The sequence below is a fragment of the Lagopus leucura genome, unplaced genomic scaffold (genome assembly GCF_019238085.1).
Source record: "Lagopus leucura isolate 7727_CA_CO unplaced genomic scaffold, USGS_WTPT01 Super-Scaffold_73, whole genome shotgun sequence".
NCBI lineage: Eukaryota > Metazoa > Chordata > Aves > Galliformes > Phasianidae > Lagopus > Lagopus leucura.
The window spans coordinates 74,131,161-74,153,415 of record NW_024962252.1 but is presented as its reverse complement, the minus strand read 5'-3'; the positions used below and the strand labels follow the sequence as shown (position 1 = coordinate 74,153,415).

Genomic DNA, 22,255 nt, shown 5'->3' with positions numbered 1-22,255 from the left:
AGGCAAGTCTCATATATCATTTATAAGTATCTAACAACATTCATATTGGATAGATGTGTTAAAACAACTTACTCTTTCAATTTGTCTATGCCAGATCATAAGTGCTTCTTCTAAGTGGTGAATCATATCAGGATTATCTGCTGCTGCTGCTACTTCCTCAAAGGACTGGAGTTTAGAAAAATTGATGTGATCTATTTTTTTCAACTCAACAGTTCCTTCAATACTTATTATAGCCCCTGAATAATAACAAATAAAAAAAAAAAAAAAAATGAAACCAAGAAAGAAGGAAAGAAAGCAATTACAATACAGAACCAGTTAAGACTTGAAAATTTGTTTCTACCAGTGTAAGCAATTTACATTTGAGAATACATATCTGTAAAATGTAATGTTTTGATATAATAGGCATTTTATTGAAGTTACATAAAACAGAAAATTCTTTCAAATCCTGTGTATTCCTTCTTAGAAGTAATCTATCACTAGATAATTTTCTCAATCAATAATCTCTCCATATGTTTATCAGGCAAGCTTTTGATAATTTCATTTTTCCTTGAAGACTTAGGTACATTGCTTACCTGTGCCCTACTGTGCTTAAAATAAAATTCTTAAATATAATTCCTCTAATTTGATTCCTTTCTAAATGCAAAGCTTACCTTGTAGAAATGAAAGGTATCTCCTAATACTTTCCACAAAATTCTGTTTGTCTTTTGTATCCTGTTTGTTCTGACTTAAAACACCCCAGTTGTTTGTTGCAAGGATAGCTGGGATAAAAATATTTTCTAACATGTTCCTAACACCACGTAAGAGCCCTTCAGTGGCATCCAAAACACAGAAGAATATATCCTGCATTGTAACAGAATAATTGTTAGTGATGTAGTAACTTAGAATGGAAACAGTATTGCAAAGTCAGCTTTTTTTTTTCTTTTCAATAAAAGCACTCTGATTTTGCATATGAAAATTTTAACATAAGGAGAAGTGAGTTCCAGATCAGATCAATCAGATCATTGATGAGAATCAACTCCACACAAATCTAATAACTTGTCTCATATAGTTGTACAGCAGAAAATCTCACGCTACATAACTTCCTTAGGATAAACGTGCATTTCACACATTCAAAGACACAAAAGATAGAGAGATGCAAATAAACTTTCTCTGCTGAAATTTGCTATGTATGAAGCCTTCTAGGCAAATGTGAGTCCTTCTATCTTAGGATTTTGTCAGACCCAAAATGTACTTAGCAGCTTTACCTTCTTCAGAAAGAAAAAAAAAAAAAAGATTGAGAGAATGATAAACTAATCTAAATGCTGACTGCTTCCGTAACAACTGCCCTGCAAGACAGAATTCACCAGATATCCTAAGCACTTGCTGAAGTAATATAGCGCTTCGTTGTCTCCCCAAAGATGAGAGCACAGTGCAATACAACTTAACATTCAAAAATATGGAATTATAGTAAATTTAGTAACATAACAATAGTGAAATAAATAACAGAACTATCTGCTTTTTAAGTTCTTTGTTTTTAAAACTGTATGAGAGAATACCTCATGTATACTTTTGGCCTTTATATGGCTGTCATTCTTAAGACGAACGAAAAACAAGCATAGTCCTACTAATTTGCCCGGTGTGTTCACATAAAATCGCATCATTTTACTTCCTTTTGTAACACCTGGAATTGTCCGACCACATTCTGAAAAGAATTTCATAGATGTCACTATTTTTTTTAAAGTGATTTATTACAAAATGCTTGAAATACAGTGAAATAGAATTCAACACAGAAATCAACACTTATCTTCATCTTCTGTATGTAAGGTAAGAAAAAAAAAGGAGTAATCCATGGCTAAACTTACAGAATGTATGCCTTACAAAGCAATTTCAGCGTATTGCGCTGCATTGAAGAGGGAATTTGCTCTGGTCCATCATCTTTCCATTTCCTGGTGACTAAGATATACTATATGCTGATTCTCATTCACCTTATCAAAGATATTATACTCAAGAAAACAATAGGGAAACAAGTAAAGAATTAGTAAGGAATTAGGCGTGAGGCAGGAAGAAGGAAAAGTAGAAAAAGCAGGGTATGGAAAACAGGTAAATGGTGGGAAAAAGTAAGGAAGTATCATAGGGATAGCTTTAAGGTTGTTTTCAAAAATATATGCAGGCACACAAAGAAAATGAATTACATTTATTCTGGTAAACTGGATTTTATTTTTTCCTCATTTTGCAGGCTCATTATTGCATTACTTTCACTATTAACCCTGCCGTGTGATAATCTATTGATATAAGATTCATCCTCTGAAATGAAAACCAGTTTTTATTCTGGCTAACAGTAAATTTAACAGTAGATGATATTATTACATCTGCCTTGTATTAATGTTAAAAAGTTACCTATTCCTGGTACATCTCCTTCTTGATAGAAAATTTTCAATGCTTTACTTCCTCCCTTGGCAAAAAATGAATCAAACTCTTCAAACTGTTAAATTGAAACAAATTAAAAAAATGCAAGTACTTGTTACTCAAATCATTATTTTCTACTTGGCTGTAACATATGCAACATCATTTGTCCACGGTACCGCCTCAAGTTTTGATGGTGTGTGCTGTTCATACTCAAATGTTATGAGAAGTCACAAAACAGCAGATTGTTGAAATATTGCCTTGAATTACTTATCTCACTCATCCAGATGACTTAGTTCTGATATCTGTATGTCATATATTCATGGTTTTTACCAGTGGTGCAGAGAAACTAGATGGTATTCCATTACCCTCACAGATCTGCAAGTCTAAAGGAGCGGCTCCAAGCAAACGGTCATGAAGAGACTTAGAAGTACACAAGGCAAACTTGCATGATCTGACATGTCCTGCTATAGCAACTCTACTCCTAAAGGTAAGATTCAGTGGTAAAAAAAGGAGTAACATAACACATTCGGCAACTGATATTTCCTGATAAAACCAGACTGTATGAGTTAGAAAAAGAAATGAACATAGCTGAAAAGCTCTGTAAAGCACTGAAAGAAGGCCTAGAGGAGATCAGAAGGTTTCAGAGTATGGCATAAGCCTTCTTTGTACTGATCTGTTCAAAATCTACCTTCTTTCACAGTCTCTATAGTTACCTGTAAGAATGATCGACTCAGTAAGAGTGTTCAAACTATTTCACTAAACGGCTCTCTACTTAAGTAATGAACTCCTTCCCGTTAAAAACAGAGTCAGAAATTTAGCTAGCAAACATGTCTGGAGAAGCATCACCCATTCAAACACAAAGCATAAAACTCTAGATATGTTATTTCTCATATCAGCAACTTTGTGGGTTTTTTCCCCACAAAATAAGCATATATATAATTTGAATTAGAAGAGAGGTGGGAAAATGATTGTCCACAAGGTGGATGTAATTTGAACCTGCTCCTTTGAGAAGACAAAGCTGTGCAAAAATAAAAGAAGTATAAGCAAGCCAGATCTAGAAATGCACACTGCACTTCTATTTTTTTTTTATAGGTAATAGGGGATGAGTGCTATAACAGCAAAATAAATAAATAAATAAATAAATAAATAAATAAATAATCCCCCCTCAATTAGTACTATATAGTACATATAAAATAAATGGATAAAGTGCTGGAAGGTCAGTGACAAAACAAGATTTGGAAAAAGAAAAAGGAGAAATTATATATCATGGTCTTGAATGATTTTATAAATAAGGTAAGAAGTGAGCTAACCCTGTGCCTACGGCTTCTGCAAACGCAGCGTGTTTCAAGCACGTGTGGTACAAACACTTGCTATGTGAATACAGCATACAGGCTACTGTTGTAAGTATAAAACTTGTAAATGTCAGAGACATTACACGTATATGGGAATTTCCTAACTGAGAATTGTTAAAAGACAATGTCGACAATGCCCCAGAGGCCTAAACTGTGTATGAACTAAAAATGGACAATTTCTAACCATAAAAGTTTTGAAATGGTGATAAATAAGAAGAAAACAAACAAGCAAGAAAGCAGCACACACCATCCCAAAGATTCTTACATGTCTGAGTTAATCAAACAGTGCAGAACAGCAATTTGACATGAAGTCAGGATGATCTAAAACTATATTCCACTTATCAACAGCAAAGCAATGTCAGCTAACTGACAAAGCTTAAAGCACCTCAATATTATGTAAGCATAACAATAAAAAAGATTATACCTATTTTATGATGTGTAAATATCAATAAAGAAACAATGAACAGTAATTTTGAATGTGAGTATATATTCAGCTTGTATCAGAGAACTGAAGTTGACGTATCTAATCAAAGTTGATAACAGCCTTCAAAATTTAACCAGACAAGTCTAATCTCTAACCAACAAAAACATCACGCAGTCAGAGATGACAAGGGCTGTATTTTACAAACATAGATGCTCAGTTTCAACACTAAAAGAACAGTTAAGCCGAATGATCATGTTTGTTCAAGCACTGTGGAATACCTTCACACATTTATAAATAACTGAGGAGCTCAAAACTGGAAATTATATAGCAGGCCTTTCCAAATGTAACAACATTGGTGATACGGATCATCTTCTCCCTTTTTCCTAAAAGAACTTTTTTTTTTCCTTCAAACATTTCTGTGAAGTTTCGCTTATTTTTGCACTATCTTTGACATTTCAATCAGGACTTGCCTTACAAACAAAACCAATTATTTTTAGAATATTATAATTCTAGGCTGAAAAGAATGAAACTTGGTGAATATGACAAGAATCCACTAGGTCAAAATAATAGCACTAATTAAGCTCTACCTGAAGTAAGAAATAAGAAAAAGTTGCTATTTCCTAAGGGAAACTTGAAAATCTTCTAGGAAACTAAGCTGAATTATTTAGTCAGATATCATTCCAGATGAACTGCATGCCTTATTTATCACATTTTTTGGTAGAAGTGATCTAAATGATGATTAACAGTGGGTAACCTGCTACATATTTTGACTAATAATTGAAATTCAACAGAGTCACAGAACATACTCACTGAAGGGACATCCAAAATCAATTCTTCCACAGTTGTTAAGTCTAAACCTAGCCTGATGCTGAGAACTTCAAATATGTATTTATATGAAGCATCAATTTTTGTTCTTCGGTTTTCTCTTGCTTCTCTGTATCGAGCCTACAACATTAAACATCTTTCAAACAGAAAATACACAAATTGATCATAACTGTATCCTGCTACTTCACTTACAACTAAGGTTGAATGTCTTGTATTACAGATCCATAACTGTTTTATTCTTTAAAAGTATGTGTACTTTCACCAAAGAGCAAATTACTATGAATTATTAAAAAGCGTGAAGCAAACAGAGGATATGGCAAGGAGAATCACATGTTAAATATATTACAGTAGATCTTAACATATTTGTGTGCCATATTAACTAGTTTTCTTTTTCACAAAAATATTTTGAATTATTAAATTAATTAATGTTCCTTAATATATTTACATTAATTTATATAATTTATATTTATATATAATCTATTGCTAAGCCAGCCTATATCAGTAATAATATCAAGCTAAAACATCTACAGAAAATAAATATTTTCAGGAATCAAGCTGGGTACAGCTTTGCTTCAGTGTAAATTATTCAATTAATATCTTTGGCCACCTTCTACCACAACTTTAAGACAAAATCTTAAAATACTGAAACCATTACAGACAGATACTTTCTATCTGAAATAAGAAAACTGAATATAATTAAAAAGAAAGAAAGAAAGAAAGAAAGGAAATGAAAAAGTGGGAAAAAAAAAAAAGGAAATGGAAACATAAAAGGAAAAGAGAAACAGTTCATTTAAACTGAAATTAATTGTCTGAGAAATAACCATGTCAAGACCTCTATGTCTATCTCTATGTTAAGACCTAATATTGAATACTAAACCTGTTTTTCTTTTAAAATTTCTTGCATGGACAGAACTCCAGCAGAGCTCCGGTAAAGCCTTGACAGCCTTCGGGTTACAGGAATAAAAGATTCCTGGGAAGGAGAAGAGTTTACTACTTGTTGAGCATGGTGAACAGATTTGTCTTCAGCATCCCCTGGTGCAACAGGGCCAGACACAGAATCCTCTGTAGTGAGATTTTGCCCAGTATTATCCGCTGCCACTTGACCGGACCCAGTGATCTTCTCCAGATCTTCTCCAGTGTTGGAATTTTCATTATTTTCTTCTTGCACATTCTCCATTCTGAAATCTTCAGAAGGAAGATTTCAAAAAAGGAAAAAAAGTCAAAAAAGGAAAAAATAGCGTGTGTATATAAATCATGAACTATATACAGAATGCCCCACCATACATGATACCCTAAACACACACAAGTTCAGATAAAATGTAGGATGGAGGGTGTTGGGTAGTATTTCTTCAGTGGAAGTATTCAATTTCTACAGTATTTCTATGTCTTACTTAATAAGTTTCATTTTGATTTAAATTAATACAAAAATCAGATCTTCATTATTAAAAGCATGCTGTTGAGAGGGTAAGAAATAACAGACAAGGCTGCACCCTAAAATTCATACAGACCGAGCTCTTTGCATGTAGTGACTTATGAAGTCTTATACAATATATTAAAAGTTCCTAGAGTGTTGAGCACATCAAGACTTCTTCACCACAGTATAAAAAAGACAGACTTTCCTCTTAATTCTGTGAGTAACCTAAGCTGGCTAGAGTACTAGCAGAATAATTGTTCCCAGGTAAGAATTTCTAAAATGGACAAAGCAAGGTATATTCATGACTGACTGCTAAGCAGTCAGCTGCTATGGAAAAGAAATTCTGCTGTTTTCTTCCCCTGTCTATTTCACTATCTGAAAAGCCCAAGAAAGGTTTAGTTTGTGAATCCCAAGCCTGTAATTCAGGGTTACAAAGAATTACGTAAATATCCTCTCCCTTTCTTCATACGGGGAGGCATATTTATCCACTAGCATTTGCTAGCTGCCATCAATCCCACTCAGTAGATCTTAACACTCTTGAATATACAGAAAATTAAATGCATCATTCAGTATTCTCATTCTACACACAGACTGAACAACTATCTTTAAGGCACTATCACCATCATTACACCTATACCTGAAGTCTTTGTGTTTAATTTTATTCTTTAAAATAGCTTGTTCAGTTACACAAGGATGTTAGAATATGTGCATAACCTATATAAATATTCAGAGTAACAAATAAAAATGTTGAAAATGCCATTGTAACTCAGAGTACTACTACCATAAAGATTAAAACCAATATCATAGATTACACAGAAGTTCTCATGAGGCCTTAAGGCAGCCAACCAGGTATAACCAACCATACATTCTATACTGGTAAGGATGTGTGGTAGAAGATCATACTCATCAGGTCAGAACATGAGCTCCAGCTGGCTGCCTACACTGATTTCCATCACGCCCTTGGACATACACTTCAAACACAGCACAAAATAACAAAATCATTCAACTTTCCTCTTGTAACTCACATTCGAGGTTTATTCTGCATCACTCCTAACGACTGTTACCTCAGTCACCAGCACCCCCAGTCCGTTGACAAGTCTATGACTCTCTCAGCTTTCCTCCTTACCCTTTTAGTGCAGCAGCAACGTGACACGAGGACCAGGGGGAGAGAAAGACGAGAAAAATAAGCCTCGGTGTTACTCAGTAGCTCCAGTGCCCGCCCCGACCGTCCGGCCGTGACCAGCCAGCCTGCCTCCGGGACGGGCCGACACAGCGCGCTGCTGCGCTGTTGGCCGTTATGGGGCGCCCGTAACAACTACGGCTCTGCTCGCGCGGGGCTCGGCTCTGCTCGCGCGAAGAAGGTGTAAAGCGGAGGGGCAGCTGTCTGCCACGTCCCGTCCCGCTTTTCTTAACAAAAATTTTATTATTATTATTAATGATATTAATAGTAATGATAGCAATAATATTTTGCAGAGTATTCAAGACAGATGGAAACTAACATCTCTAATTCCCCAAAGGAATAAACCACCCGTTAGGTGTGTTTTTATATTTATGGAGTGAAGGTAAAACACCGGGCTATGAAAACGCCGAAAGTGCCGTCAGCTGGAAAGAAGCGCTAAACAAAGCAGCGTTTCCTTTGCGCGCCTACAGGCTGCTCAGATGCGTAGGCCACGTTGCGCGCACCCGAGCAACTGTAGGGCGGAGCACCACCTTGGTACTGCCCTCTCCTCCCATCTCCTCTGCGCCCAACATGGCGGAACCGAGCGGCTTGAGCGAGGAGGCTGCCTATGGCGCCTGCTCGGAGCCGGATCCCAGCACGAAGGTGGGCTTGGTGGGGGCGAGCAGGGTGCCATTAGGCTGCGGGTGGCGGAGGCTGTGGTGGTACTGCCAGCATCCCCGCCCCTTTGGCGTGCGGAAACCGGTGGGGCGGTGTATGGGAACTGCTGAGTCACGGCCTGATCGATCGATCGATCACCTGAGGTGAGCCATGAGTCAGCCAGAGGAGCACAGGTGAAGGCAATTCACTGTGCTGTCGGAAGGGGTGGAACCTGGCTGCACCCCTCCTGGACCTATTTAAGAGCTGGCTACCAGTGGGGAAGGATCTCTTCTGGAGATCGCCTCTCTTGGTGTTTTGTGGTGAGCTCAGCCGAAGGGTAAGCTCTTCCATTTATTCTCTTTTGTGATTGTTGTCTACTTTGCCTAATTCTCTTGATTATATTGTGATTATAACATCTTGATATCTGTTGGTTATACAATTATGTTGTGATTATAACATTTTGATTATACAGGTGGCATGGGGGAGGCCGGCTCAGGTGGTAATGGATCCTGCAGCTGTGATAGGATACAGGTACCCAACACAGTGGTTATGGCACCAAGCTGCTGGTGTTCAAGAGGCATTTGGGAGGTGCTCTCAGCCACGTGGTCTGATTTTTAGGTAGTGCTGCAGTTGGATTTGGTGATCCTTGTGGGTCTCTTCCAACTTGGAGTATTCTAAAATAAAATATGTTATTTATGTTGTATGTGGTACTGTATTTGTTACCTCTAGACTTGCTGGTTTTGATTTTCATTGTTAACTGATATTTTTGTTGGTGCACAATTAAATTCTGTTTGATGTATAATAATGCTTTTTTTTTTTTTCTTTTTCGTTCTTCCAGGATTTTATATTTCAGCAGACAATGTTAAGAGTAAAGGATCCTAAGAAGTCACTGGATTTCTATACAAGAGTTCTTGGAATGACGTGAGTGGAAGCTGTATGCCACAGTAACTTTGGGTGTTTCTTATGAAAAGTATTTTTGTTCTGTTGAAACCTATCTGCTAATGCCAAGTTGGATAGCCTGCCAATCTCTGAGAACTTCACAGCACATTGAATGCCTAAATTGCAAATGAATGAAAAGTGGCTTTGTCTAGAATTTTTTTTCTCCTCTTTTAAGTAGGTCACTAATTATCAGTGTACAACTTGTACAGCTTTTACCTCACTGGTTCTACTCTCAACTGGTAACTTTTGTGATGCTTTTAAATAGGAATCGTTTCTGTAACCTGGAACATAAATTATCTGTTTGTCCTTCCTGAGAAAATCTGTACAAGTAACAAAATGGCAGCTTCAGACTTGAGCCTCTGTTCTGGTTTTGCTGTTCACTTACTGATTGCCTATAAGCATCTGATTCTTCTAGCTTTTAGAGGTTTATAATGTGTGCTGGAATGTTTCTATTTGAGAATTCAAAATGTAGTATTTTAAGATGTGGATTGCAGTCAGAAAGATAAAAATCGCAGCTGTAATTGTTCCGCAGGGGAAGCAACTTGTATTTTCAGGCTGTGTGGTTATTTTTTTTTTTTAGTTACTGTTTCAAAATAATTTTTGCCATGTAGACTGCTTCAGAAATTTGACTTTCCTCCCATGAAGTTCTCACTGTTTTTCCTGGGTTATGAAAATAAAAACGATATCCCAAAAGATAAAGCTGAGAGAACACCTTGGACCTTCTCCAGAAAAGCTACACTTGAACTGACACAGTAAGTATTAATACAGTAGGAGATGACAACCACATCTAAGAGAAGTGGATGAGTTTACGTCTCATTGAATTGAAAAGAAATGCAGTAATTTCTGTGGAAGCATCTTTAGTGTTATATAATAAGTCTTAAAATAGGCTGAGATCTTAGATACTTGGCAAGTTTACTCTTTCTAGAGCTACTACAAGGTGAATAGTAGCATATAAGTACCAAATAGTGTTTGCTCATCTGGGGCAAAAGTGATGCAGTTAGAACTTCTTTTGTATCCTCTGAAGTTGCCTCTAAAGTAGTGGGTTAAGTATTGCTTTTGATGGCTTATCAAAAGAGGTCAAAACACTTCATATGAATTGGACAATCTTGTTAATACTAATGATTATAATTAAGTGTGGAGATAGAGATATTCTCACAAATACCCTGCCACTGTGCTTAGCTACTTCACTGTTCTGCATCTAGATTAATATGTAAATTCACTCATGCACCACAGCCATCCTTGCAATCTGGATAAGAGCGTTTCTCAGACTCATTCAAATGTGGAACATGAGTACTAGAGAAGGGTAGGAATTAGACTGAATTAGCCCTTATGTCTACTTTGAAGACTATTTCCAGGACCTGTGTTAAAGGAAAGTGTTGATAGTTTAATGAATGTAGCCAACAACTGAAGTTCTATGGTTTTGAAAAGAAACAAATTGGCTTTCTGAGGAAGCTAAACACTAAGGAATTAATTTTGATGCTTTTCTTCAGTGTATAATAATTATTTCTTACAGCAACTGGGGCTCTGAGAATGATGAAAAGCAGTCCTATCATAATGGCAATTCAGATCCCCGAGGATTTGGTAGGTTTTTTGTTTAGTGCATGTTGTTCTTATGCGTTGTTTTACTGTGCTTTGATTACAGTTATATGTATTACAGTTACATGTATTAGGGGAAAAATGGAGTTTCAGTTTTCTCTTTATAAAACATCTGTATGAAATCAATGCAAAGGTTAAGGTTTTATTTCATGGGGGATTTGTAAACTTGTAAAACTTGTATAGACGAAAAGACTTTTCTAGTAAGCTACTTTGAAGTGTAAGTACTACCAGTGTCTTTATCTTACTTCTTCCAGCATGTATGCATGGTATGCATCATGAAAATGGGTAAATAAAAAAATGTTTCAGAGTGAAGAACCACAATTACGCTTGTTATAAAGCTAATTTTTTAATTTAATTTAACACATCTTAATACTAACCACTCAGTGAAGTTCAATAATTGCTCTTGCATATTGATTATAATGATGTTCAGATTGATTTTTGAATTTGGATTTGTATTTTATAATGCACCGGTTACCAGTTTTGAGCTGGAAGGAGGATTTATCTGTAGCGTCAAGGATAGCATTTAAGTGGCTCAACTTGATATTTTGAGTGCTTGAAAGGTCACTTGTATGTGAAATAAGTCTGGTACTGAATATAGCCACTTGACATATTAAATTGAAGTTATTGTAAGTTCAGCATGGTGCTGCTGTTAGTATCTACAAATACAGCATTAATAATAAATGCCTTGTGCTGTTGAACTAAGCAAATGCAACAAAATCCTGTTATGTAGATGTGTCTCTAGAAGGGGAATACAGATAAAACAGTTTGAATAACTTATCTGCAGTAGGAAGAAATAATCTTCTTATCCAAATAACATGAGCTATTGTAACTGAAAAGTTCTGATTGTAAAATCATTATTAAAAAGCCAATTTTGTCAAGGAGGGTATTGTTAAAATCTGGAATGCTCTTCTTTCTGTAAGAAATGATTTTCTTGAGTTTGTTATATCTCTTATGTAAGCATGTGAACTTATTGCAGAAGATGAAATGCTGAGCAAACTTTTTTTCTCAAATGCATAGAAATACTTAGTGTATTTTACTGTTTTTACTCTGTTTCCCAGGGCACATTGGAATTGCTGTCCCTGATGTCAATAAAGCTTGTAAGAGGTTTGAAGAACTAGGAGTGAAATTTGTGAAGAAACCAGATGATGGTAAGTCTTAGCCAGTAATGCAAGTCTTTTTTTTTTTTTTTTTTTTTTTTTTTGCCTTTTCCAGTTGTTTGCTTTTAATATATTGTGCCTGGTAGATTTTTGTATTAGACAGCTCAGTGATACATTTCTATAGCTGTCACTCCTTAGGATGTGCTAGAACCTACTAACCATGCTCCCCCTTACAAAATGCACAAAACTGACAATGTAGAATTGTCCTGTTTATAGAAGAAAAAAAAAAGCAAAAGCAGTTTTCAATGTTAGGAATTTAAACTTGTGCAGCAAATGTCAAAGATGATGAGGTTTTGGATTTAATATCTATTGTTTTGGGGCTGGATGAGAAAGTTCATGGTATTTTTTTTTCCCCTGCATTAGTGAATCACAGCTGCTGTTCTCTCAGAAGTTTTTGTAACTAGAATGTAATAATAATGAACTTTTTTTTTTTTACAGTAGACAGGGTAATAGGGTAAGTAAAATGGAAACTGATTGGCTAACTCTTTAAGATAAAATGTTAAGCTGTGCTGTCGTGATTCACTGTTGAATACTTTAGGGGACCCTATTTTCATGAAGAATATTTTTTCCAACTGTTTAAAACGTTCCTGCAGTGCACTTCTATCTCAAATAGTAATGCAAATGTGTACTGTAATCCAGATTGGGAGTGGGGAATGACCAAATAAAAACTAGTAGAGCACAGAACTTTACTGTGTAGGCAGAAATGAACAGGGCTGAGGAACAAAGAACTTTAAAAGGCAGAACAGCTTAGCAAAACATGCCAAAACATCCTGGAACACAAAAGTACGTTTCCAAAATTAAGGGTTGAACACTTGCAGGGGTTAAAAAAAAAAAAATAAAATCAACAAAAGATAAGATTTCATAATGACTTTAAATTGCAGCTTTATTAATTATCAGATTAACAATTCAGCACACACACACACCAAGGCCTAGTTGTGATCAAACACTAATTTGGATGTTTTCAGAAGTAGCTGTCTAAAGTTGAATTAATACTCATACAGAAGAAAAAAAAATTGTAAGTAACTGCATTTGATGTTAAGATTTATTCATGTGCCCTTGACTTTATCCTTGTGTTCATCGTTCCTTCTATTTTTTTCCTAATAGGTAAATTGAAAGGAATTGCATTTGTTCAGGATCCTGATGGCTACTGGATTGAAATTTTGAATCCTAACCATATGGTGACTCTCACTTAGATCTAAGTGAATACACTGTATAAAAGATACAAACTTAGTTCCCTGGAGAAAATCTGTAACAGTGTTTGTGAAAATCAATTATGTTCAGATTTTCTTCTAAAACTAAACTGAGGCTCCCCAACTGTTCTCCTGTGATGCCACTGCTATTTGCTTCCAGTTTGGAATCCTCACCCATCTTTTAAAGAGCACGAATATGTACTCTGCTCTTAAACAGACTCCACCAATATTTCACTAAACACTCTAAGATGCATGACTAGAAGTTTACATCATCTCACGCTACCTAGATTTAAACTAACAAAAAAAGATCCTGCATTATTGCTGATGGGCTTCACCGAGGAGCATATATAATGCATATTTTTTTCATTAAGTCAGAGGATATCCTGAAGGCTTTGTGCACTTCCCTGTTTATTAGAAAATAAAATATCAGATTTCTTACCTGAGTAGCAGCATATTTGTGAGAGTCTTACTTACATTATGCCAAGCAACAAAATCCCTTATTGACCAGACTTAAAAAGCTGTGCCCGGAACAAGAAACTTTGGAAAGGCAGTAAATTAGTCCAGCAGGAAGAATTCAGTATTTAAACTTTTGGCTGCTGATTGCCAGACAACGTAATAGGTCTCATAGATTCTGACAGTGGCCCTTCTTGTCTCTTCAACACTAGAGCTTGTTCATAATTTGTGTTTTGATGCAAGTCTGGGCTGTATTCCACTTACAGGCTCTGTACAATTCTGTTTTAGGAATGTAAGGAAAAAAGAGTATCTAAAATAGCTTCCTACTAGTAGGCATTTTGATCTGCCCCTTCAAAGTCAGTGATGGTTACTGAAATTACACTTGTATGAAGAGTTGTCAAGTTTTGGTTAACAAAACCAAAGCAAAATTTTCTCTGCACTGTTTATTATTTTTCCTACTAGCACGTAACTCCTATTGAGTTCAGTTATGTGACTATTGGATAATGAAATGGCATTGCAATTCACTTTGAAATAAGCACTGATGAAAAGTCATTTCTAAAGTAGTATGACATGTATCTTTGCTAATTCTTGAATCCTAGGTAAACAAAACACTGTTTGTTTTGGTTCATGGATTATTTTTTTTCCTTGGGAAGTAACCTGGTCATGCAGGATAAAATATTTATTGGGAATCCAGTAGTGAAGATAACTTGATGAGCAGAATGCTTAATAATAATTTGCAGAGTTTTCATTAATTTGTTCAATAACTCCCTAGCTATTCAGTTAAAAGAGAAGTGTGGAAATTATTGAATTTATTTTCTACTGTGCTAATGTAGATAATAATGACAAATATTAAGTATAATATTAAATATTATTGTCCTGTCTCCTTGTCTGAAAAATCCTTAATTCTGTACACCTCAGCTTAACAACAGACCTTTTAAATTCAGTAATCTTACAAAGCTCCATGTGAAGAATCATTAAAGTTGAAGCAAGATATTGTTTCCATTTGGAAATAAGTAAAATATGCTACATGTTTCCACTGAGCTTGTACAGGTGTGGAAATACAGAATGTGAAAATGAAAGCAGTTACCCGATTAAAGCCCCCTACAGATGTACAAACAACCATGGATTTATTGGAAGGTAGAAACAATGACTCAGAAGATCATCTGTTTTTGATTTATGAAGCAACTCATCATAAAAGCAACTAGATACTTCAAATTAAATTTTGAATATTATTTTCTGGGTGGTCTCTACTTAAACATGTACTGTCCTGTAGGTATACCTTACAGGTGTAATGCATATACAGTCTTGACTTTCAATTTGTAACACCTTACTGTTTTCTGCAGCTAGCTCACGTTTGCATTCTGTGTGCCCTCCTATATTTCTAGAATACCTGGCCTGTCCTCTATCTTGTCTCTGTGTAGTTGATGATTCCCTTGTATGCTAGGGAGATGATAGGGAGGATGTAGTTACAACTGTTAATAGCAAGATCTGAGAAACTGAGCAGTCTTAACAGTTGTCACTACACGATCTCAGCCAACTTCCTCTAGATATGGCACTTCTGATGTTGTGCCCAATCCTAGGCAGTCTACTTATTACTCAAAAAATTGATGGTGGTGTTCTTAAATGCTGGGTCAGCTTTATCCCAAGTTCGTTAAGCAGAATTAAGGATTTCAAGGCTTCTCACTTACCTGAACAAGTAAATAAGACCGATCCTTCTAGTGGCCATTCAGCTTGGCTCAGGGTGACTCAGCCAAGGAAATCTCACCTTACTTTGAAAAAGACATACACAATATTTCATACTATCTTACAGCAGCAATTAAAAAAATTCTAAATTGAAGACTATTGTTGTATAGCTTTAGTGTGATATCTTTCAAAGTTAGGAGCTCCTTGGATGTGAGTTGAGCCAAGAAGGAGAGCTGTAGAAATGAGATGAGACAGAGCTCTTGTTTGCAGCTTATATATTTTTTCATTAATAAACTGTATCCCTTCTAATGCTCTTGTTCTGAAATAAGGAACTTGAAATGAAGTAGAACTCAGCTGAAGCGCAAATGCTGACTGCAGAATCTTGCAGTAGATTGTGAGTAGAGGTTACTTAGACTAGTGCTAATCTGAGTGAATTTGTCTGAAACTATTTGATAAATATAGATGCAACGTCTAAAGCTTTATAATAAATTTATTGGCAAGGAAAATCTCAATGTTTTACAAGCATGTAAATTAATAAAGTAGTTTCATAGAAGGGGTTAGGTTGCAAGGGACCTCAAGGATCATCAAGCACCAACCCTCCTGCATGCAGAGCTGCCAGCCTCCATATCTAATACTATACCGGGCTGCCCAGGGCCCCATCCAACCTGGCCTGGAACACCTCCCTGTCCTCCAGGACAGGGCTTCCACAACCTCTGTGGGCAGCCTGTTCCTGCACCTCACCAATCTTTTGGTAAAGAACTTCCCCCTGATATCCAATCTAAATCTTCCCTCCCTCAACACTATTTCTCCTTGTCCTGCCATCGTTTACCCTTGTAAAGAGTTGAGCAGTTTGTATTTTATCTACATACAGTATTTTACTCAGATGTGTTTCATGACACTTCAAAGCACAGGTGTGACTGGAAACGCTATTGACACAATTATATGGAATCCAGTAATTAAGAGGAATAGTTTGTAAACTGCATGTTTGTATGTCTGAGGGTGTGTAGTTCAGTGGACAGCTACACAAGAAGCACTAGCCCCAACTGAATGTTCCCTGTTTAGTATTAATATGGGAGATCTTGTGAAATTTACAGTTTGTGTTGATTATAAGCAATCCTAATTTTGCATCTTCCAAGGTAATGCTTTTTCTTTTTTTTTTTTTTTTTTTTTTTTTTTTTTTCCGGCTAAATAAAGCACTGAGTTAAATGGCAGTAGTGCTTTTCCAGGTGGGAGTAGAGACAAATTTGCATTCTCCTTTTAAACAGAAGTTCTGCTAATTTCAAGAAGCAGAACGTAGAATCACAGAACCATTAAGGTTGGAAAAGACCTCTCAGGCCATCTGGTCCAACCACCAGCCCGTGCCCACTGACCATGTCCGTCAGTGCCACATCCACACGGCTCTCGAACACCTCCAGGGACGGTGACTGCACCACCTCCCTGTGCAGCTCGTGCCACTGCCTCACCGCGATGTGAGGACATACAAGCCGATTCGCAGGAGCCTGGCAGACACAAGTTGAGGAAAGGCAGCGTGTATTCAGAATTACGCAGAAGATTCAGAATTCTGCAGAAGAGAAAGAGGGGAATGTGAATAGCAGTTGCTATTTTAGGAGCTTTGTCGGAACGAATACCCCGTTCCCGAGGCGCGCTGTAGTCCCGCTGCCATCCATAGACCCGGCCCGCTGCGCTACGTCAGCACGCAGGAGGACGGCGGCTGTTGCTGATGGCGTCATCGCGGCGCCTGACGTTTCGGCGGTGCCGGGTTGAGAAGGTTGGAGGCCCGGTCGTCGTGGAGGCCGGTGAGCGGAGCGGATGGTTGCGGTCGGGTGTTTGGGAGAGTTGTGGCGTGCTTCCCGCCTGAGCGGTGCCCGTGGTGGCCGGGCGGCTCCTGGGGCTTTCCCTGCGGCGGGCTCCGGCCCCTCAGCGGCCATGCCGGGTCGTACCCGCCGGCGTCGGCTGCCCGGGCCCGGCGGCAGCGCAGCGCTCTGCGGCACCTGGGTGCGCTGAGGGAGCGGCCGGCGCGGGGGTTCCGCGCGGAAGTGCTGAGTTCGCTGGGAGCCGAGCTGTCCGCTGAGCGGCGTTTGCGCGGGCACGGGGTGACTGCCGGCTGAGAGCCCTCAGTGAGGAACCGCGGCTCCGGGCTCGCTTTGCCCCGAGTTGCTCCGGGTGTGACCTTGGCAGATGCTCAGCGTGTGGCACTCCTGCGTTCCGCATTGCCTTCCCGCAGTGCTTATCCGTGCTGTGCTGTAGCTTTCTTCTGAAGTAGTAGAGGCACGTAGTGTTTTATCAGCTCTACTGGGTTCATAGTACAAGTACTACTGCAGATTATGCCCTGCTATGATTCACTCAAATAGGTATTGACTTAAATCATTGTGTTATCAAATAATAAAAAAGCTGGACTGTTAAATTGTTCTCAGTGCAGCAGTAATCATACTTTCACAGAAGTGCCCCTTGCTTGCACTCTTTTTAAAGCACAGTGCACAGACCTGTCCCAAAAACCCTGTGCTGCTGTCACTGAATTTTTTGTTTGCATTTTAAGATTTAAGGTGAGCATTCTCTCTATGCCTAAAATGTTGGTCTCACTCTTGTTTATAAGCTTCCTTCAAGTACTGGAAGACTGCAGTGAGGTTTTCCCGGAGCCCTGAATTCTCCAAGCTAAACAAGCTCAACTTCTTCAGCCTTTCTTCATAGGAGAGGTGCTTCAGTCCTTTGATCATCTCTGTGGCCCTCCTCTGGACTCTCCAACAGCTCCACATCTTTCCTTGTGCTGAGAGCCCCAGACCTGGATGCAGTATCCCAGATGGGGCCTCACAAGGACAGTGTGGGCCACAAAAGCAGAGAGGGGCATTTACATCCTTCTCCCTGCTGGCTGCCCCTTTTTTAAAGCAGCTCGTGATACGACTGGCCTTCCAGGCTGTAGGAACACACTGCTGGCTATTGTGCAGCTTTTTGTCCATTAGGACCCTCAAGTCCTTCTCAGCAGAGCTGCTCCGAAGGAATTCTTCTCCCAGTCTTTAGACAAATGTGGGATTGCCCTAATCCAAGTGCAACGTCTCATCAAGTTCTTGTGGGCCCACTTTGTAAGTCTGTCCAGGTTCCTCTGGATGACATCCCTATCTTAACCCCAAGACCTGAAACCCCACAACCAAACAAAACCCAGCACTACTCACCCACCACTTGGGGCTAGACAAGACCAGTTACAGGGATTTGGATGTTTGGGGAATAATGTTCATTTGACAGGCTTTGCATAGACGTGGTTTAATTAAGAGACTCATATGAAGAAACAATGTGATCACTTTCTGTGCCTTCAAATGAGAAAATGAATTATGATGTATTATTGCTTTTCTGGTTAAAAAAATGTATTGTCAATTTTTTTTTTTTTTTTTTTTTTTTAAAAGAGACTTCTAATGTTATGGTATAATGGTACTTAAAGATTTCTCATAGAACACTGAGGGATTCTTAACGTTTACTGCTATATGCCACCTGTTCTTAATGATATGTTTCATGCATTCTTTCAGGAATATGGTACAGTTGCTACTATGCAGCTGGATGTTGCTGACTAGTGTTTCTATGAGCTTGCTGTTCCACCTGTCAGTTGTTCAGAATGGCAAAAAACCCTAATTTTCAGGAAGTTGGTCACCTGCCCACAGGCTACGTCCATTGTAGACCTTCAGAGAGCTTTACTGGTAAGTACACCAATATATTACCTGCTTTGGCAGGGGGGTTGGACTTGATGATCTCTGGAGGTCCCTTCCAACCCCTACAATTCTGTGATTCTGTGATATTTTCCTGAGAAACTTAAGAATTTAGTTATATGCTATTTTAATCATATCACATCAAGTGCACTAATATTGATTTCACATGAGTTTTAATAAATCCTGCTGTACTGTTCTTGGTATGTAGCTGAATTTATTCCTGCTGTCCTATCAGAGAAATATCTCTCTAAACAAAATGCAAAACAGTAGCACAACTATGCTTGGGAACTGGAAGGTGTAGTAGTGTGTAACTGTCCATGTGTTTGAAGTAAAAATGTTTTTGATACTGATGCTGTCATTGAAAGACGTGGTAAATAGAATTAACAACCAGTTTTCTTTTAATTATTTCCCCAAAGAACAGTTGGAGATTACTTGAAAGTTCTGGGAATTCCATTTATTTGGCTTTTCACGTTCTGAATCTCTGAATTCATACTGTGTGGATTATGTTACTATCAGGTATTGGATTGGATAAGTAGGGCCAGTTAGTTCCTTGGACACGCACAGGTAGTTATTAATATAAGTTAGTTAGTGTGATTCAAGATTTTAATTAAAGTTAGAATTTACTTTTTTTTGAACTATTATGTGCATTGTGGAGATCTCATACAGATTAATTCCAATAATACCATGAGTGTTATACTTGAATGAGGTGTCACTGTGAGTTGTTCATATGTAAGTCAGTGTGTTTTAAAATGTTGTAGTGTTGTGGGTAACTTTTTTTGTTCTGTAGCGTTGTGACTTATGTATGAGACATAATTTCTCTAAATACCATAATGGTGTGTTAATGAAATGGGAAAAGTTGAGGACATGTTTAATCAATGGTGTTCCAAAATGCAGGACGCTTTCTGCTTAAGGATTATCTTGATTAAAACATTTTCTTCCTGGTGTTTGAATCTGTGTTTTTGTTTGGATTTTGTGTGTTTGTCAAGGTAGGGGGACATTAAGATAAATACAGCATCTTTTTCCATTTTCTTTCTAAAGGCCCTTTTAACATTTGTTTTCTGGTGCCTCGTAATGTAGGGTATCTTGATTCTCTGGGTAACATTATGGAAAACCTCAGAACTGTACGGAACAAAGGCTGGAAATACTATATCAGAGTAAAAGGATGAGAGAATTAATGATAGAAGGATACTTTTTTTCCTCAGAAGTATTACTTGACTTGTGCTTCAGTGCTGAATTACATTTTTCCAGACATTGATGTTACAGAGTAAATTAATGATATTTGCAACTAAATTCTAAATATCACATCTGTCAATAAGACATAAATCCTTTCTCCTGTGAACCTAAAAGAAACAGTGGACAGACTTTCATAGTTTTGTGGGCCTGCATCAAGCCATAGAATTATTTGTTTTACTCCTGGTGCTTATGAAAGCTTTACATATGTAAACTGAAATTCTTTGCAACCTGAATGTACTGCAGTGTGAACAATTTCTCTTTTGGAATATGGGTGTTATTTTTGGTTGCTTTTTCTCCTTGTCTTAAGTTTTCACTCTGCATATGAATATTGTTACTGTTATGCAGAAGTCCAAAGGAGCTTTGTGGTTCTGACAGAATCAAAGTGCTTACGTTTTTTTTCTGTACACATTGAAATATTTATCAAATCCAGAGATGTTATTTTATTGTACCAGGACTTAAGATAATAATAATATTTTTGTATAAATAGCATTTAAGAAAATTCTCTGTGTAATTCTAACAAGGGCTGTATTACTGTGGTATAACCAGATGGGAATGCCGTTGTTTCAGGGATGTGAAATTTTAACTCCATATTTGTGATCTGGACTTATTTCACAAAGTTTTTAATTCTGTCATTTGTCTGTTTACTTGCTAATTTTTTTTCCATATAATTGTTTTTAAACTTCCAGTAGTTTTGGTGTTTGGCTTTTTTTTTTTTTTTTTTTTTTTTTAATATAAAGAAGAAGAAATTTCAACATATTCATGGACAATTTCTTATATCCTTTTTTCTGCATAGTATAAAAGTATTTCTTCCCCCTTTTCAGTGAAACAACGCTGTTTTTCAGAAGGCTGTCTTTAATGATAGCCCAAGTGGGGCAAGGGAGGTGACATCGTGTTGGTCTTTGTTGCAGTTTAGTCAAGAAGTCATTGTGGTTTTTGTTGCTGTATGTTGTAGATCACAGTATTGCATGCTATGATGTGTTACAGATTATTTATCAGAAAGGGAATATAGCAAGCTGGAAACTGACTTGGTGTTTTTTTTCTAACCTTGACATGGTGTATAATATTGCATGTTATGTTATACGATAAATAGTAGGCCACATTTTTTGCATCTTTAGTAGTAAAATGGCCACCAGGATGTGGGTCTTCTGTTTCAATTCTGAAGAGAAGAGATTTGTAGACTTTCCTGACATCATAGGTGCAGTTTAAAATCATTTCAATGTTAACAGCTCCTCAAACTTACTGAGAAGATTGTTGTACTTAACCTATATCTGTGGCATGAACAAAGCTGCAGCAGCTGACTTCTGAAGAACCTGATTAGCTGTTAATAGCTCCTGGAAATTAGGCTATGGTGCTAGTAAGAGGTTTATAAATGGCTTGGCCTTTTATCTGCAATTTGTTAAATGTTCTTCTCTGATCACATGGAAGAACAGAGGCTTGAATCTGAATGGAATGTCAGTGATTACAGAAGATTCTGGAGAATTCATCATAAAGGATTTTGCTGAGCTCCAGGCAGCTTCTGTCTTTTTTTACTGTATTTAAAACTTTGAGTTACAACCAAGAATGCTGGTTGTAAAGTTCAGCTACACAGGTAAACTGTGCAACTCGCCACAACTAAACCAGTATATTACTATCCACTTCCTCAAACAAGAAATGTGCAGGTCTCTTCAAGAGCTGGCTGTATGAACACCTCTAAATAATCCAGTCTGGGAGGATCTGAGGTCATGTATTATTTGGTTCTACATTTCAAAGACAAGACTGCTCTCATACAGTGCTGCTTTGTGTGGAAAACTGATGAAATTTGCATTAGAAATGTGATGTGGATGGGTAAATAAATTTGAGTTTTTCAGTATACAAGTGTTACCCACGGAAAGAATATAAAGCATGTGCATAGCTCTCATAGACTTGTAAGTTTTCAACCCTCTGCATCACTGAGCATTTGAAAGGCTGTTCAGCCAGGGCTCGCAGCTATTCTTTGTATCCCTCAGTTTCGGTGAGCAGTTTGAAACTAGTAATCTAGAATAATGCATCATGCCAGCAGTATGGGGAGCGCTGAACATCTATGAAACAAACTTAGTTTGCATCTGACACAAAAGGGC

The 22,255-nt window shown here is 37.5% G+C and overlaps 3 protein-coding genes across 4 annotated transcripts in view; 2 read left to right on the top strand and 1 right to left on the bottom strand.

Annotated features, from left to right (window-relative positions):
• DNAH8 (dynein axonemal heavy chain 8) overlaps positions 1-1,655 on the bottom strand; it is a 108,213-nt gene extending 106,558 nt beyond the window's left edge. The window contains exons 1-3 of the mRNA XM_042881754.1: positions 1,536-1,655; positions 651-840; positions 73-236 (exon numbers count right to left, since the gene is read on the bottom strand). Of these exons, the coding sequence (XP_042737688.1) occupies positions 73-236; positions 651-840; positions 1,536-1,640 (459 nt within the window). The 5' untranslated portion in view covers positions 1,641-1,655. The remainder of the gene's footprint in view (positions 1-72; positions 237-650; positions 841-1,535) is intronic.
• Positions 1,656-8,044: 6,389 nt separating this feature from the next.
• On the top strand, positions 8,045-13,541 carry GLO1 (glyoxalase I). Of its 2 annotated transcripts, XM_042892040.1 has the most exons (7): positions 8,045-8,222; positions 8,689-8,747; positions 9,055-9,137; positions 9,767-9,907; positions 10,669-10,736; positions 11,810-11,899; positions 13,013-13,541. In XM_042892040.1, the coding sequence occupies exons 1-7, from the start codon at positions 8,060-8,062 to the stop codon at positions 13,099-13,101; spliced, it is 693 nt and encodes a 230-aa protein (XP_042747974.1). In that variant the 5' UTR covers positions 8,045-8,059; the 3' UTR covers positions 13,102-13,541. The 2 variants fall into 2 exon arrangements, with proteins under 2 accessions (XP_042747974.1, XP_042747984.1); XM_042892050.1 differs by lacking the exon at positions 8,689-8,747 and having other exon boundaries at positions 8,116-8,222.
• A 3,383-nt stretch (positions 13,542-16,924) lies between these two features.
• BTBD9 (BTB domain containing 9) overlaps positions 16,925-22,255 on the top strand; it is a 111,847-nt gene continuing 106,516 nt past the window's right edge. The window contains exons 1-2 of the mRNA XM_042884972.1: positions 16,925-17,030; positions 18,750-18,917. Of these exons, the coding sequence (XP_042740906.1) occupies positions 18,836-18,917 (82 nt within the window). The 5' untranslated portion in view covers positions 16,925-17,030; positions 18,750-18,835. The remainder of the gene's footprint in view (positions 17,031-18,749; positions 18,918-22,255) is intronic.

Bases quoted from the DNA above. Each gene is read 5' to 3' on its own strand.
- GLO1 (XM_042892040.1), top strand. From the start codon at position 8,060: ATGCGTAGGCCACGTTGCGCGCACCCGAGCAACTGTAGGGCGGAGCAC. The intron at 8,223-8,688 runs GTGGGCTTGGTG...TTGATTATACAG, and splicing joins AGCCGGATCCCAGCACGAAG to GTGGCATGGGGGAGGCCGGC. The intron at 11,900-13,012 runs GTAAGTCTTAGC...TTTTCCTAATAG, and splicing joins TGTGAAGAAACCAGATGATG to GTAAATTGAAAGGAATTGCA.